The sequence below is a fragment of the Paroedura picta genome, chromosome 1 (assembly GCF_049243985.1).
Source record: "Paroedura picta isolate Pp20150507F chromosome 1, Ppicta_v3.0, whole genome shotgun sequence".
In the NCBI taxonomy this organism is placed as follows: domain Eukaryota; kingdom Metazoa; phylum Chordata; class Lepidosauria; order Squamata; family Gekkonidae; genus Paroedura; species Paroedura picta.
In genome coordinates, this window is record NC_135369.1 from 151,096,380 (window position 1) to 151,114,050 (window position 17,671).

Here is a 17,671-nt window from a genome sequence, read left to right on the forward strand (position 1 = left end):
GCCATGGACTGGTACCAGGCCGTAGAGCCTTCACCAGGAGGAATTGGCCACTTCCTCCCAGGGCCTCCCTCTCGGTCCCCAGCCCAAAAAAGGTTAGGGAGCACTGAGTTTAGAGCAGGGATTCCCAGTCAGGGGTCTGGGATCCCCCTGGAGTCCGCAAGAGTTTTGGAAGGGGTCCATGGCATTTCCCCTCCTGTCTTAATGGACACAGCCACAAGCTAGGGAACTGACCTCTTTGCTCCCCCTCCCCCCTCCTGAGTGAGGTCTCTCATGGTTTCTGTACCAGGGAGGGACTGGAGCCTGCATACCTATTCCTGCCTTAAACTGCATCCTATCTCCCCTGCCCCCCAGTCCTTCTCACAACTCTGTTAATATGGGTGATGATGTCACTTCTAGTGACATGCAAATTATGGGGGCATGGCAAGGAGGTCCGGCCAGCTGACATCATTCTGGGGCTTCTTGAAACCTGAAAAATTATTCCAGGGTTAAAAGGTTGAAAAAGTCTGTTTTAGAGTAGCGATCCCCAACCTGTGGGACGCAGACCACATGTGGTCCATCGAATAATTGGAGGTGGGCCGCGAAGGACACCTTTCCCCCCCTCCCCGGCCCTTTACAACACACTTTGGGTGTCATTGTCTCCCATCACTCCCAGATGGGACTATCTTGTTGCAGATAAACAAGCTCAGGGTTCCTATTGATTTGTCATTGTCATGAGTTAAAATTTACATGAAAATAAAATGTTCCTTATGTTCATTGTTGTGGCGTGTCTGTATCTTATTTTGAAGGGATGTTTAAACATTACCATAGTGATCAGAGAGTGTTAGGGCAGTGGTTGAGAGTAGAGGAGTAAACTACCCTCCCCACCGGGCCTCAGTAAAATTGTCAAGCGTTGAGTGGTCCCCGGTGATTAAAAGGTTGGGGACCACTGTTTTAGAGTATCACAGAGGGAAAGACTGGGTCAGGAAATTTTCCTAATAATTCTCTTTTCCATGTCTCCCTCCAACTTGTCTTAATACAATTACATACTAGAATACTTTCATGTCACCTATTGTGGTTGGTTTAACTTTATAATGTCAGAACATGTCATAAATTCTGGACTGCCAGCTGCCAGGAGTCGAGTAGAGAAAGAGCCTTTTCATTAGTGGTGCCCTAGTTTTGGAACTCTTTCCCTAACCTGTACACTAGGCACCATCATTAACCTTTGGGTAAGAGGTGGCATCCAGTCTATGTCCTTGAGCTTTTAAGTCAATTAATTAATGAACACTTCATTTATAGCCCATTGTTCTCCCTGGAAGGCAGGATCCATAATTCTCCACTCTTTGATTTGGAAGTCTCAATAACCAAAAAGTCTCAATAACCTTCTGAAGTAAATTAAGCTGAGAGAAGAAGAAGAGTTGGTACTTATATGACGTTTTTCTCTACCCGAAGGAGGCTCACAGTCACCTTCCCTTTCCTCTCCCCACAACAGACACCCTGTGGGGTGGGTGAGGCTGAGAGAGCCCTGATATCACTGCTCCGTCAGAGCATTTTTACATGCCGTGGCGAGCCCAAGGGCACCCAGCTGTCTGCATGTGGGGGAGTGCAGAACTGAACCCTGCTTACCAGATTAGAAGTCTGCTAACCACTACACCAAACTGGCCCAAGGCTGTCCAGTAATCTTTCTTGGAGGACATTGGAGGGAAAATAAAAAGTTTTAAGAAGAGTCAGGAAACTGGCCCCTATCTAATGTCCAGCTGTTGGGAGTGACTATACTCTTGATATGCTGGCTTAATATTTGAGCAGGAAAGGCGGTTTGGGGCAAAGAAGGATTTAGCCTCAGAATGAGAAAGGAGTCTGCTGGCCACTATTTTAAAAGAGGCCTGGAAGCTCCATCTTTGAAAATGGGTAAAAAGTAACATGTACTTTGAGAGTTAGCTACCAACATGTTGGTATAAATGACTACTTTTGGATACTCATCATATTTTCTAGTATATAATTTTTCCCTCTTGAGCCTTGTCAAACCAAGTGAGAAATTAGTCTTCCACTGACTCCAAATTTATCCCTGCTTTTATCGTACTGTGGTAATGTCAAGGCATTCTGCCTTAATCGCCCATCATATAAGCCATATGAACCACAGCGAACAAGCAAGCACAATTATTCTTGGAAAAGTAGTTTTAATTTTATTTAACCATTACCTGGCAGATCATCACAGATAATTACCAATATCATGAGTTCTTGTCACAATCATAAGATTGCTTTGATAACAAAAGGCTGGTAAAAATGCTGCCATTTATCATTCTGCAGATAAAGATGAAGGAAATTATCCATGTGATTTGCTAATGTTTCCCATTCATGTTCTTATGAGCGTCCTGACAACAAATCTAAACTCTGTGAAATTATTACTCTGTAAAAAGGGTTATTTTTCTTCTGGGTGAAGAGAGTTGTTAGATAAACACAGAGAGAGAAAGATACCTAGCAGATGCCCTTATTAGGGGGGGGGGGGGACACACACGTGCTTCATGTGGATTCTGAAGGTTTCAGATTACATTCATAAGTCACCATCAAGCTGCAGCTAAATTCCAGTACGTAGAAATTTAGCTCTGCAGTTTATTTGCCTTGCCTACATTCTCAGCATTCCAAAATTCTCTGCATTGGCATGCAGAGTATAACAGAAGCTTTCCAGATTCCAAATTCCTGTTTTCCACAGTGTCCAACTGCAGGTGCCTGTGCAAGCTGGAGTTTAAATCCCCCAAAACAAACTCCACTTTATTCAGATACCTGCATTCAGACATAATGGGAAGACTGGATTCATTTAAAAGCCAGAAACCTTCTGCCACACATAACATGATACAATGGAGCCAGGGGTCCATGCAGACATGACAAACACCCTGTGCTTGTGCTTGTCTCAACAAACTGCAGTTCAATTGCATGACATCTTGTCATGGATGTAGCCAGAAATATAGGGTAACAACTGCTTGGTTTCACCAAAAATAAATAGATGATGCCTCGGTGTACAAAAATAAGGTTAGTGTGGCCTCCCTGCTGGCCATGACAAAAAGGGTTTTAGAGACCCAGAGCAAAATAGTCTTGGAGAGCAGCAAGGGAAAAAATGCAACATGATTATATGGTCTAGTGAAGATTAGAAGTTAACACACAAAAACACCATTTGCCACTTCTTGCCATGCTGCAATCCGGGGCACAAACAGGGGGAAGCCTGTGTGGAGGGAGAAATGCGCAACAGTCTTTGTAGCATTTTGCCCACCCTCAGACCTGCCCTCCCCTCTCCATTTCCAGAATGAGAACTTTAAAAAGAGGTGTGGTCCGCATTGCTGTGGGACTGCAAAACTATGTGCCCTCAATAAAAATAAAATGTTCTCCTCTTTGTGCTCAGAAATTTTGGGTTTGGGCACCCAAAACACGTTCCTGTGTGTGCTTGCTGGCAGTGGGGTATTAACAGGGAAAGAGGTGTGTGTGTGATGAAGCAGCCCTCTCCCTATTAGCTTGGTATCTGTGCTCTGTCTTTTAAATTTTGACTGTGAACACACAATCATCAGGGTCCACTTATCATGGCCAGCCTATCACAAATGGACCCAAAAATAAAGAGAGACCATTATAAGAACCCAAAAGAGAGATCTAAGGGAATGTTTCATTGTTGTGGCAAGATGTTGTTGTGGCAACATGGAAGTATAAAGTTTTTTTTTTAAAATGTTTTGATGTTGTGGTGTTTCCCCATAGCAGCGCGGAAGTGCATTTTTTAAAAATTAATTTCGGGGCTTGGGGAGGGGAAGGAAGTTTGGGTCCTCAAAACAACAGCTGTGAAGTGACTGGTGGCTTGCCTTGATTAACAAGCCGAGGAGCAGGGAGAGAAGTTCAAGTTGTTCTCTCTTCTGGATTTTCTGCTGCCTTGTCAGGAGGCAAAAAGCCACGATGAGGCAGGAGGAAAACGTGGGAGGGGTCTCCCATCAGGAAACTTCCAAATGTGCGATTTCCCATCCAAGGAGGTGGAGCACATTTTACGCCTCCATGCGGAATCGGTCCACATGTTTATTGTGTCAAAATCCCCAAAGAGCTGAGTTGTGTGATGCAGGGATGAAGTTAGGGCAGATGGGTTGGCATCTAGTGATCATCATCTACCCCTTAGGAAACCTAGCAATGTTAACCAACTTTCACAGTTGATTCCATCTGAGCTAATTTCAAATTTTATTATGCGAGTTATTAGAGAGTCCTAACCTGATGACCATAACAGCCCTCAAGGCATAATTCCATTATTTCATCAGTCAGGATGCTGGGTTTTCTTTTGCTGAGTAAAGAATCTTATATTAAGAGGAGGATTAAAAATAATAGCCTTCAATCAAGATCTTGGATTCAAGGTTTCACCTCATAATATTTGGCTCCACTACACCACAAGGGGGCAGAGAGAGAGAGAGAGAGAGAGAGATGACAATAGTTCACTTTACCAATCAAACACTAAAAACTTAAACAGGTGTTATGAAGCTCATGGATCTAAGTCTCTAAAGGTAAATTTGTTCACATGTATACCTACGGTTCAGTTTAAAGCTGGGTAGAAAGGGAAGAAGGGATTTAATTCTTCAGCACTGGGCTTTCCTGCACTCTTACTGGCTTTTCAAAGGGGAAAAATGTGCTTCAAGGACCTGACTTCTTTTATTTTATATTTATTTTTAGGCTTATAACAGTCTCTTTAAATGGTAACAGCAATATGAAAAGCCCCATTTTGATTAGCAAGCTAAGTGTTGGTTGAAAGGCAAACATTCCTCTCCTTTCCCTTTGTAGCCATAATTCAAACTGGGCCTGACTATGCACGTGCTTTACCTTTTACACAGGCTGAGAGTGATCCATGATGCTCATCCCTTATCCTTTAGCCCTAAATTCATGACAGTGACTTGTATCATCAGTGAGTCCACAGATAAACCCAGGTCTGTGCCATAGAGATATCACATTCTTTGATATATATGAGAGTACACAAAAATCTATAGAATTGATATAAAATAGATATTAAATAAATATCATTGTTTACTTCTGCCAGTTTTATATTGTTGCTTGTCTGATTGCATTAGCTTCATATACTTATAGACGTTATTTAACATCTATATGCGTCCCCTGGCTCAGCTGGTACGGAGTTATGGGCTTGGGTGTCACCAGTACGCTGATGATACCCAGCTCTATCTCTTGATGGATGGCCGGCCAGATCTCCCCCCAGAAAAACTCGCCAGTTGTTTGGAAGCAGTGGCTGGATGGATCAGGAAGAGCCGCCTGAGACTCAACCCCTCTAAGACGGAGGTCCTTTGGCTAGGCCGAAGGGAGCAGGAACAGGAAGCGCGTCTTCCCTGCCTGGACGGGGTACAATTGTCATCTGTGCCCCAAGCCAGGAATTTGGGAGTGATTCTGGATGCCTCACTTTCCATGGAGGCCCAGGTCACTAAGGTAGCCCGGACGGCGTTTCTCCATCTACGCCAAGCTCGGCTACTAGCGCCCTACCTGCCCCCGGAACACCTGGCCACTGTGATCCATGCAACGGTTACTTCTAGATTAGACTTCTGTAACTCGCTCTACGCGGGCTTACCCTTGTCTCTAACCCGGAAGTTACAGCTGGTACAGAATGCAGCTGCACGGGTCCTCACTAAATCATCTTGGAGGTCCCATGTTCAGCCTCTGCTGAAGCAGCTGCACTGGTTGCCAGTTTGTTTCCGGATCAGGTTCAAGGTTTTGGTATTAACCTTTAAGACTATACGCGGCTTGGGTCCTGCATACTTGAGGGACCGCCTATCTCCTTATGCCCCCCGCAGGGCACTTCGCTCTGCGGGTAAGAATCTGCTGATGATCCCAGGACCCCGGGAGGCACGCCTGGCCTCGACAAGGGCCAGGGCCTTTTCGGTCCTGGCCCCTACCTGGTGGAATGAGCTCCCTGAAGAGCTGCGGGCCCTGTCGGAGCTCTCTGAGTTCCGCAGAGCCTGCAAAACGGAGCTCTTCCGCCAGGCGTTTGTCTAAGGCCGGGTGATGGCCCGGGGCTAAGATTGGACCCCTCTCCCCGGAGGGGGGAGGCCAGTACTAAACTGACCTGGTTCCCCAGAGTGTTCCATCCTATGCCCAATTATCCTCCGTTCCCTTCTGCTCATCCAGTGGGCCTGTACGGGAATAGTTTTAATCGCCATCATTGTGACTTAGTCATTGTTTTAATGGGGTTTTAATGGGGAATTTTAATGGTTAATATATTGTATCTGTATTAAAATGTTGTGAACCGCCGCGAGCCGGTTTCCGAGAGCGGCGGTCATACAAATCAAATAAATAATAATAATAATAATAATAATATTTATTTATATTTAATTTTATATACTGCCACTCATGACAAGCCATTTCATGGTGGTTTACAATAAAAAAACCAATAAAAATACAATATGAGAGCCCATAAAAAAAACCCTTTAACTTACATTTAAATAATAGTTTACCATAATCTTATTCATGCTTGCTTACTTAATTTTGCTTTCAGCTGTTTGCATATATATTTTTTCCTAGCCATGTTTTTGAAATCCATATTAATTTTTTTTTAATCATGGTAATCAATATAGAGATTTAGCTATTTACCCATAATTTTTTAGATAAGACCAGGCGTCATTTAGGTTGCCTCCTTTACATCCATATTGATTCTTGGTATCGCAAGAGATCAAATTTTGGGGGGAGAGGTTGTCTGTGAAACGGCCTTTGGAATGAATTGCCATTCGATCTGCAGCAACACCTATTTTACAGAAACGAAGATATAATAAGACCAGTTCACAAATACGACAGCCTTAAGTTCCATATTGAAGAACAAGATATAAATGGGGATCACCTTGAGACCCCCCAGTCTAATGTTTTTGCATATCTTACCTCCAAAATCAATCCAGACAAATGCCCAAATTTCCTTACCTTGGGAACGTTTCAGTGAGTGCTTAATATCTTAGACACTCCTGCATTAATATTTTAAATTAAAAAGAGAAAAACAGCTCTTCTACCTTGCTAGGAGGAATAATGAGCACCTTCTGACATATCTTTCTCTGCTTGGTAATGGGGGGGGGGGTCAGAATTTTGCTCCCGACACCCAAGTAGCCGGAAGGCAACTGACTGTGACAGCAGAAGCCTCTTCCTCCTCCTCTTCAGAAGGAGAAAACACATTTCCAGGAGTTGCTGGTCCTCTGATGTTCTGCTCACGGTTGTTTTCTCCTTCTGTGCCAAACTATTATGTTATCAAAATGAGCCTTGCATTAGTCAATTTGCCTGAGCCTTCGGCTGATTTGTTTGCCAGGGCTTTGATGGGGGCATCTTGGGGAAGGTATTGGGGAGGGGGGTGATTTTACTTGGTATTAATCTCCAATGTTTTAATTTTTGCAAGCTGAGAGGAAATAGCAAGAAATTCACCAACGCCTCCCAAAAATATTGCATGAGAAAAGAGTGAATTCCATTGAGACATTTCATGGCACATAGCCATCAATTCTTTTTCAGCAAGAAGTTAACTTTTAATGGAAGGTTCTGAAAGACAGGCAGCCTCATTGGCGAGGCCAAGAGAGGTAATAAAAGCAACACATTACTTGCAGTTGAAAAAGCCCAGGATGCAGCACAGTTCCTTTGGTCTAGCGGGTCATGAATCCACCCTGGCCATTCATGCCAGGCCACAAAATGCTCAGGGAAATCTGTTTCTGTCATCAAGTTTCCCTTTAAAAAGGCAAGTAAAAACATGCTTGTTTCACAGAGAGATACTCATCGCACCCACAGAGGAATCCCCAAAGCTCACAGCCCCCGGGACAGTGTGCACACTTGGGCATGCAGCCTACCAGGCCAATGCTGAGTGTGGGCCTGCAAACACCTCTCCTATCCCTGTCCGACTTTCCCCTTTCACACTAAGGCTTCATGCAGACAATGCAACAAAACTGTGGCTTGCTTAAACCATAACCCAATCTGGTCAATATAACTGGACTAAGTACCACTACTTGTAACGTGCATAAACCCTGCTTGTCTGATTGTTGCCTTTCTTGTTGCCAGTGATCATGAGGGGCACTGGGCGAGCTCTACCCCAAAGAACCACTTTAGCTAGAGGACATTTCCTTAGTCCAAAGGAAGTCTCCATCCTTGGATCCACTCCAGTGTCACTCAATAAACTGAACACCAACATCAAGCTACTATTCTCACAAGTGGCCATTAATAAACCAGCTACAAACAAGTGTTTGAAATCTCAGATGGATGCCAATTTCTTGGACTGTGTGCCTTATGACATTGCAAGTAACTTGAGGACAATCACACCAGGGTGTATTGTGGCAACCTGAGCGTGTATTCCTTGACCAAGTAGAGGGGTGGAGAAGGTTGAATGGGAAAATGAGAGATGCACATGGGTCTCCCATTCATCACATGGGACAGATGCAGAAGAGATTCAGTGATGCCCCACAGGGAGGTCAGGGAAAGATTTTATACAATGTAATTACATACAAACACACCTAAGAAGAGGGAAACTCTCTGCGACTTTTTAAAATGATATTTGAACAGGCACATATCCTAGACTGAGCTTATAGAAGGGGGGTGGCAAAAGACATGGCTGGTTTTTAAAGATCACTTTTGCTCTTTAAACAAATAGGAAGTCATCACTAGGGATCAACATGAATTGGGCAGCTCATTCTACCAGTCAGGAGCCTGAGCTGAAAAGGCCCTCAACCAGATCTCTCTGGGGCCAGGGACCACCAACAAGTTGGTATCTGTTGAGTGCAATATTCTTCGGGGAACATATTGGGAGAGGCAATATAGAATTGATCATGTACAAAATAGAGACATCAACATTGCAGACAACCTCCCCTGGATACTCTTCTACATGCCCCCCAAATTTTGCCCCCCTTATTGCTCTGCAGGTTAGTAAATATTTAGACTGAACATAGACTGTCTGGAAATTTATCCATTTACAAACTACCGCAAACCATCATAATCTACTTGAAAGTTTGTGGACAGTTTGTACCAATGGACCTACCACAAACTTCAGTTTGTGCACCATGAATTGGCCAAAATTCATCATGAACTTGTTCCAGTGACTGTACCTGACACAGTCTTCAGCACTGTGTGCAGCATAATTGGAAGATTCCATTAAATTTTGAAAGCATAGCATTAAGACTGAAGTTATTCGCTGTGTGAAAAGATTTTTTTTTAATGGAAACCTACTGCAATTGGTGTCATGTCCAGTAGGGCTGTTGATGGGGGTAACGTGCCAAGACGATAACGAAAACCTTCCTGCAGGCTCATTCCCCAAAACTGGCTGTAGTTACTTGCTTTCCATCTGCCTCATTAATATAAGAACAAAGGAAACCTCTCATTATTGCATTACTCCAACAGGGCAAATGTTCTTGCATTCATTCCAGTTCATAGATCTGGCTTGTTTTTTATTTGAATTTTTTCACAGAGGTAAGTAATAATATCCATACAAAGAAGGTCTCTTTTCTCATCATTGTATTTGAAATGTATACAGTTTTTACTTACAAAGTCAGGCTCTCCAAAGATTTCCTTGGTCATCTCTCCCTGTCTCTGTCTACATTCCATTCAAGTTTATGTGTTATATAGCAGTGGTCCCCAACCTTTCCGAGGCTGGGGACCGGCAGGGCATCGGGCCGCGCCCCCGCGGACCGCGCCCGTGCGGGCCACGCCCGCGGATCGGGCCGCGCCCACGCCGCGCCCGCGGGCCGCACCCGAGCCGCGCCCGCGAGCCGCGCCCGGGCCGCGCCCACGGATCGGGCCGCGCCCGCGGATCGGGCCGAGCGGGCGTGGCCCGCACAGGCGCGGCCCGGCCCTGATTCCCTCTCCCCGCCTCCCGCAGTAAGAAGCTTCCCGGGCCGCAAGCTTGCGGCCTGGGAAGTTTTTTACTGCGGGGGCGGGGCGGGGAGAGGGAGCCGCGGCCCGGTGCCATGGCCTTTGCGGCCCGGCACCGGGCCGCGGCCCGCAGGTTGGGGACCACTGTTATATAGCATGTACAGAAACAGGTTAATCACATATAATTTGTATAAGACATCAGCTAATAGTACTTGGAAATGTAGAAAAAAGCTCACAGAAGATCATTAACCGTAACCATCTTCACCCCTAACTGTTCAAGCTGCCAAGTTATTTTTATACCAACAGTAGACACTAAAGACTCACAGGTAGTATCTAATTTCCCCTCTTCTCTGATATTTCCTCTTTTCCTTCCCTGGCACCTCCTATTGCCTCTCCTGTGTTTCTTATTCCTTCTGTCCTTTCCATTCACTAGCCAACCTATATGTGTTTCCCCCTCCAATTTTCCCTTTCCCAGCCAACTTTTCCCTGGGAAAATTCTAGCCAAGTTGTACAGTGCTACATGAACATGGCCTAGTTGCAAGTGGAGAACTTGCTAGGACATGCAAGGGACCTTAGCTTTCCTCTGTGTCCCTTCTTCAAATTATTTTCTCGTCCTTTCCTACTGCTTCCTTCTCTCTGTCTCACCCACTGGCCAACCTACCTTTTTCTGGACCACTCAGTTTCAGCTATATTTATTACTTGTTTATTACTTGTTTCCATCATCTATAACCTCTTTTCTGCTCAATGAGAATCCAAAAAAACCTACATCGTTCTCCTCTCCTCCATTCTCCTCATAATAACCCCATGAGATAAGTTAGTCTGAGAGTAAATTACTAGCTTGAAGTCACCCAATTAGCTTCCACAGCAGAATGGGGAATTTAAACTCAGATATACCAGATCTGAATCTGAAACTCTATTATTTTGGATTTAGTTGTTTTAATAGACATCCTTTTTACAGGCTGTGCTGAGGAGAACTAGAACTTGGGGAGTCTCTTAAAGGCAACTGGGTATAATGCAAATCCCAGAAAGGAAAGGAAAGGGGTGATGAATTAGTGATTAAGTGCAATTCCCCGCTAGCTCAGTGGCATATTGTTCTCAATAACAGAAGCCTTTTATAACGCTGGAGACATCACCCAATATCTTTACCCCAGAGGTGTTTGCTGAGCACAATAAAGTTGCTATTTCATTAACCAATTTTTGTTTCCTCTTTGTCTGTTTTTTAATCAATCAAGAGAAGCATTCAGGTCATTAATTTATGTTCCCTCCTGTTTCAGGAGTTACATTGACTCACCCAAATGTTTGTGTCCATGCAGATATGTCTCATCTCTCCCTAATTAAAATACTAGAGGCAAAGCCCAGTACCGACTGATCTATGGACCGGGATCGGTCCTTGGACGGGGGGTTGGGGACCACTGGGCTAGTGAATGGAAAGGACAGAAGGAATAAGAAACACAGGAGAGGCAACAGGAGGTGCTAGGGAAGGAAAAGAGGAAATATCAGAGAAGAGGGGAAATTAGATACTACCTGAGGCAGTGCTGTGTGGCTAAGATGGGATACTGTTTAGATGTGGGGAAGGTGCTCTATTCTCCCACACACAGTGTTTAGGAGGGGCTGGGAGGGGACAGCCAGATGAGAAGTGGTGCCACAGCTGGCAAAGACCAGCAGGTCCAGTTCTCCCTCACACTGCTTGGAGGCCAGAAGGATGCCCAGGTGGGTGAGTCCATCTGCAGACCCTCCAGCTTTAGTGGAGGCCAATGGATCCAGTTCTCCACCTGTCATTGCTTGGAGGCTGGGAGGTGGATAGAAGGACACTCAGCCAGGTGAGAAAGAGTGCTGTCACAGGCTGTCCAGCTGAAAAGACTTACCATCAGTGGGCTCTTCCATCCTGCTCACTATCTGGAAGTAGCAGTAAGGAGGAAGAGGGTGAGTAGGAGGGCAGGGAAGCCTCTCAACTGGCTCTCAGTGGGGGAATGCCCTCTCCCTATTGGGGACATATCCCCCACTGAGGGCCAATCTGCTAGTTCACACACATACAATCGCAACATTGTTATGGCTAAAGACGTTAATCATTTGCTTCACCCAGGTTTTTTGCATCATTGCAGATTTGGCTCAGAATAGTTGCCTACGGCCATACCACCCTGAACACGCCCAATCTCATCGGATCTCAGCTCAAAATAGCCTAGTCAAACTATTTTTCCTTATTTTCTTGTGACAGCAGTTAATTTTAAACCAGCCAGTGAGATTCAAGCTTCTTATCTCAACCCAATCAAAAGCCAGAAGGGCCCAAATCTCACCTATCATAGAATCATAGAGTTGGAAGGGGCCATACAGGCCATCTAGTCCAACCCGCTGCTCAACGCAGGATCAGCCCCAACCATCCTAAAGCATCCAAGAAAAGTGTGTATCCAGCCTTTGCTTGAAGACTGCCAGTGAGGGGGAGCTCACCACCTCCTTAGGCAGCCTATTCCACTGCTGAACTACTATGACTGTGAACATTTTTTTCCTGATATCTAGCCTATATCGTTGTACTTGTAGTTTAAACCCACTACTGCGTGTCCTTTCCTCTGCAGCCAACGGGAAAAGCATCCTGCCCTCCTCCAAGTGACAATCTTTCAAATACTTAAAGAGGGCTATCATGTCCCCTCTCAACCTCCTTTTCTCCAAGCTAAACATTCCCAAGTCCTTCAACCTATCTTTATAGGGCTTGGTCCCTTGGCCCCAGATCATCCTCGTCACTCTCCTCTGTACCCTTTCAATTTTATCTACGACCTTCTTGAAGTGAAGCCTCCAGAACTGCACACAGTACTCCAGGTGTGGTCTGACCAGTGCCGTATACAATGGGACTATGACATCTTGTGATTTTGATGTGATGCCCCTGTTGATACAGCCCAAAATGGCATTTGCCTTTTTTACCGCTGCATCACACTGCCTGCTCATGTTTAGTTTACAATCCACAAGTACCCCAAGGTCTCGTTCACACACAGTGCTACCTAGAAGCATATCCTCCATCCAGTAGGCATGCTTTTCATTTTTCTGACCCAGATGCAGAACTTTACACTTATCTTTATTAAATTGCATCTTGTTCTCATTTGCCCATTTTTCCATTGTGTTCAGATCTCGTTGAACTCTGTCTCTATCTTCCGGAGTATTTGCCAGTCCTCCCAGTCCTCCTATCCTGGGGATCTTCTGCCCATAAAAGAAGGACCTCATGCAATAGGAGCCCTTGGAGCCCTTCTGCAGGTCTCCGCGAATCAGAAGTCTGGCTTCCTGCTGCAAACCCCTTGTCTAAAACTTCCCAATTTCCTCCTTTCTACCTTTTATAAGTGTGCTCTCTTGTTGACGTGTGTATCTGATTACTTATGGAATTAGGTTTGTTACATTTTCTTTTGTATACAATAAAGTTGGTTGTGTTTACAACCACTTTACCTTTTTCTTCGTAATTTTATTTTGGGGTGTCCCCATCAATATCCACCATGGAACCCGTTCAAAGCTAGTTTCCCCTTCCCTAGGTCCAGTTCGGGTAATAGCTAGAGGCCCGAAGAAGGCCTTCCTGGATCACTTTGTCCACTAGGTGCAGACCTATGTGTGAGCCTCAGCTTCTTGCCTTCAAGTTCCTTGCTGCCGGCATCTGTTGATGCCCCCAAGCCTCACTGTCTAGATCTAAGAGCACAGCTTCAGGGGAGATCTGACTGGGCCATCCTGCAGTGTAGAATAAATATAATAGTAGAATAATACCTGTGAAGGGTACCCATTTCCCTGTCCCAACATCTTGATACTACATGCTCTTTCCCTTCTCCAGTCAGCTCCCATGTCCTCAACATTCTCTGCTTCCTCCTCTCCTGCCTGTACCCACCAGTCTTTTATTACCTGACGTATTGATCGCCACTCCTGGGTTAACCCAGCTCATGGTGGTTAACAATAAAATCCCAATAAACATTTATTTGTTTTCTTAGATTTTTACATCAGCAAAAATATACAAATTATAAAATCCCCTGGCAGCATAACTCCATTCTACTAACTCCCAAATCACCAGTCCAGCACAGGCCAGTATATCCCTACCCCGTCATTCAATGCCAGCTGACCTTGGGGGTTGGAGCCTTCTGCTCTAGGACATCCTGAGGAGGGACCCCAGATCTTCCACAGCCTGACCTCTTCCATCTCCGGCTGTCCTTATCATTTTTTTACTTCCTTTATAGCTCGCCTTTCTTCACCACAGGGACTCCTCAAAGCATTGTATTCCCTTCTCCTATGCTCCATTTTATACTCAGAACAATGCTTTGAGCAGGAGGAATGAAAAAACCCTGATAACGGTCCCTTTCCCCAGCCTGCCCTTGCCCTGTTGCAGAAGGAGAAAGAAGAGAGGAAGAGACAGTCTGTCTGACCCTTGCTCCCAAAATGGGGATGGAAGGAAGAGGCAGTCAGCCTAACCAATTGGCCAGGTGCTGCTCCCCAACACTTATAAAGACCAGGTATTGCCTCTCTTCCCTTGGCTGGGTCCAATGAGCCCTCAACCTAGGCTTGGCCACACACTGCCCTCTGCTGAGCCTTGCCTCATATAGGGCTTGGTTGGGCATCAGCATTGGTGCCGTGCTTTGCATGGGAGGAGTCAGGTGCCACCATTTCCTCTGTCTCATCTCTTGCATGGGGCGCTGGTAGGCCAGGCTTTTTCCCTTCTATCAGAAGGCTAGCTGACCCACATGGAGTAGGGAGGCCACCAGCCTGCTGAGGCCATCAGGTAACTGGGAAGTTCCCATCTCCTCTTAATGGTCCATCTCGGCCCTACCTATGAGGTAAGTTAGGCTGAGGATGTGTAGTTGGCCCGAGGTCACCCAGTTAATACCCAGGGCCAAATGGGAATCTGAGGTCTCAAACTCTGAATCACTACACCACACTGGCTGTCGTGGGCTGACTGCTGTTAAACACTAGAAGGCAGCCAAACCTACAGGAGTCACACAACCCCTTTGCTATCAAGGTGCCCAAGTAAGTCCTCCCTCGGAAGCTATAACTCTCCTGAAAGAATCGTGCTCTAACAAGTGTGCAAAATGTTGCCTGCAAGCAGAATGGAAGCTATTTGCATCTCATTTCTGCTGCCAAACGAGACTCTTACCCATAGCCCCCACTGTTGATCCGCTTAATTAAACTGGGCCTCACAAGGCATGTCTCCTCTGAGCATATCCAGCGACTGTTTATGCACTTGCTGAAATGAATAGAACAGAGAATTAGATTGATGGAGACAATCATGGCAGACAGACAGAGCTTGTTCGTGGCCCTGAAATTACTGACTTGGTGTTAATTGTCATCAGTCGCCTTTTCCATATCATTACAAACCACTACAAGCACTGCAACCACCAGCAACATTTTTAACAGTGACCTGGACCAAGCGGGAAGGGAAGGGAAGAAGAGAGGAAGCTGCTTATCGGATTGGGAGATGATTTATAATCTGAAGCTACTCCTGGAAGCAGAGTCAGGATGAACCACTGCAACTTGCTCCAGATTGGGCTGTCCTTAAATTACCTTTTGTTCAAAATGGCTTTCTTCAGTGGCGGGAGCAAACTGTGCCTGTGCTGAAAGTCTTAACTTCATTCCAATTGGGTTCTAGGGTGCTGTTTTTGTCATTTAAGGGGCATGGGTCCAGGATGTCTCGATGGGACAAACAGCAAATAGTGGGGTGGGAGTCTTTAATCACTGACAGAGTTTTATTTCCCCTATGTTTTTGTGAACTACAACTGAATTCCAGGGGATTGATTGGTTGTTTTGGCAAAGAATTATCACATGGCTGTATTTGGATGTTGTGACACAGTTTACTAATTTAACAGAATTAACTTTTGCTTTATATTCCCACTGTCACGTAGGGCAGTGGTCCCCAACCCCCAGTCTGCTGACCGGTCCCGGTCCGTAGATCAGTCAGTACCGAGTCGCGGTTCCTCCTCGTTCTCCTCCCCAGCTGTTGCCTCGGGGGCTGCCCTGACACTCTGCCGCCGGCTCACCTTTGGTGCTCTCCAGCGGCCGCCATGACTGGGGCTCCCCCTCGGCGTGGCACTGTGCAGCTGCTGCTGGCAGCACCCCCCAGCGGGTGGCAGGAAGTCAGTGGTGCCGGCGGGAAAGAAAGTGAAACAGGGGCTCAGGCAGTGGTGGCGACGTCCCTCGACAAAAGACTACCCCCCCGGGCCTCAGTAAAATTATCGTTGACCGGTCCCGAGTGAGAAAAAGGTTGGGGACCACTGATGCAGGGAGTACTTGGTCTGAGGAAGAGTGCTTGCACTCGAAAGCTCATGCCTTGAATAAATCTTTGTTGGTCTTAAAGGAGCTACTGGACTCTGGTTTTATTGTGCTACTTCAGACCAACACGGCTACCCATTTGAATCTTCCTATATATGTTTAAGCCTGCCCCAGCAACCTAGGAATGTCAGTCAGGCCTTTTATCGGAATGTGATGATGTTAACAGCAAAGACAGCTGACACAAGGGGTAAGGTTAGCACTGCCTGCACAGAACTAACTCCTTCCAGTGGGTCAGAACAAGGGTTGTTGGTTTTGCGTTTTTAGGAGGCTGGTTTACTTTTTTGTCATACAGATGTTAAGTCAGACTTTACAAGGTTTCTATGGAATCTATCACTATTATGGATATGAAATTGCTTCCGGTGTTGCTTTCTGTTTTGATTGAGTTTTATTGTATTGAAACAGTAAGATCTGCCTGGTTTTTCCCCCACACACAAGCCAGCCTGGAGCTATTTATTGATTGATCTATGTTCTGCCTTCTTTCACTTCATTAGATTAAGAAAGATAGCGTCTAGGAGTTGTGAACTGAAGATTAAACTGACCAGCTGCTGATGGTGGTTGTTTACCAGGGATGCCAAAGGCAATAAAGCTGTAAATCACTGATCAAAATCCTATTCATCACCTTGCCTTGGATTTCATTAAGCAATTGTTAATGAACACTTTTCCTCTGGGCTGGCTAGTGACTTCCAGCGGCGCCAGTCTTGCAGGTAGGATAATAGAGGATAAGGCAAATAGCAGCATCTGCTGTTTGCCAAGACATGGCAGAAAATCACTCTGGCACAGAACAATCCAGCATCCCCTGCTGCTTTTGTACAATAATTGGCTTGAGGATCTGGAATGGCACCAGTTTACCCTTCAGATCCTCCCCCACCACTCTCAGGAGAGCAAATGCCCATGCCATAGCAGCCCAGATCAAAGCATCCTGTGGCTGGGTCAGCAAAACTCAACACACGCGTGCACATGCAGAAGTCTGGCTGGGCTGGTGCAGCTGCACTGTAGACAATGGAGCTGGCAGTCTCTTTAAGTACATATCTGTCAGTCTAGTCATTAGAATTTGCAAATGAGAGTTCTCTGCCAAGCGTCTTTAAACTGGAGAATTTCCCTTTGCTCCTCTTTTAGCTATTACCAGAAGTTGCAGTTGTCTTTAAAGGTCACGCCTTCTCCATAATGCTGTCCATCTTTGGAACAACCTGGCAACACAATACATGGAATAAAATGAAGTCATGATACGTTTGCTACCAGCAAGTTAGTGGATTGTACTAAGTGTGTCTAAAGATGTTTTAAAAATCATGCCTGTGCCTAAGTGGCATACTGCTCAGTGAATTAAAAAAACCAATCTGCATTTATTAACCTGATTCTTGTTTTCAAGCCAGTCTTCTTCCAATATCATTTCTACAGAGCTTTAATGGTTCCTTGACTGCTTGCCTGAAGTGTTTATTGTTGGCAGTTTGAATATGCAGAGAGGGCTGAGCACCTGGCTGCTTAAAGACCTAAATAGTTCTAGAGAGCCAGTTTGGTGTAGTGGTTAGGAGTGCAGACTTCTAATCTGGCATGCCAGGTTTGATTCTGCGCTCCTCCCCCACAT

General features: G+C 45.5%; 1 protein-coding gene across 1 annotated transcript in view; it reads right to left on the bottom strand.

The window, feature by feature from the left end:
* Positions 1-17,671, bottom strand: part of TINAG (tubulointerstitial nephritis antigen) — a 41,163-nt gene that overhangs the window by 18,749 nt on the left and 4,743 nt on the right. The window contains exons 2-6 of the mRNA XM_077308766.1: positions 17,213-17,276; positions 14,918-15,007; positions 9,169-9,283; positions 7,560-7,683; positions 6,580-6,730 (exon numbers count right to left, since the gene is read on the bottom strand). Of these exons, the coding sequence (XP_077164881.1) occupies positions 6,580-6,730; positions 7,560-7,683; positions 9,169-9,283; positions 14,918-15,007; positions 17,213-17,276 (544 nt within the window). The remainder of the gene's footprint in view (positions 1-6,579; positions 6,731-7,559; positions 7,684-9,168; positions 9,284-14,917; positions 15,008-17,212; positions 17,277-17,671) is intronic.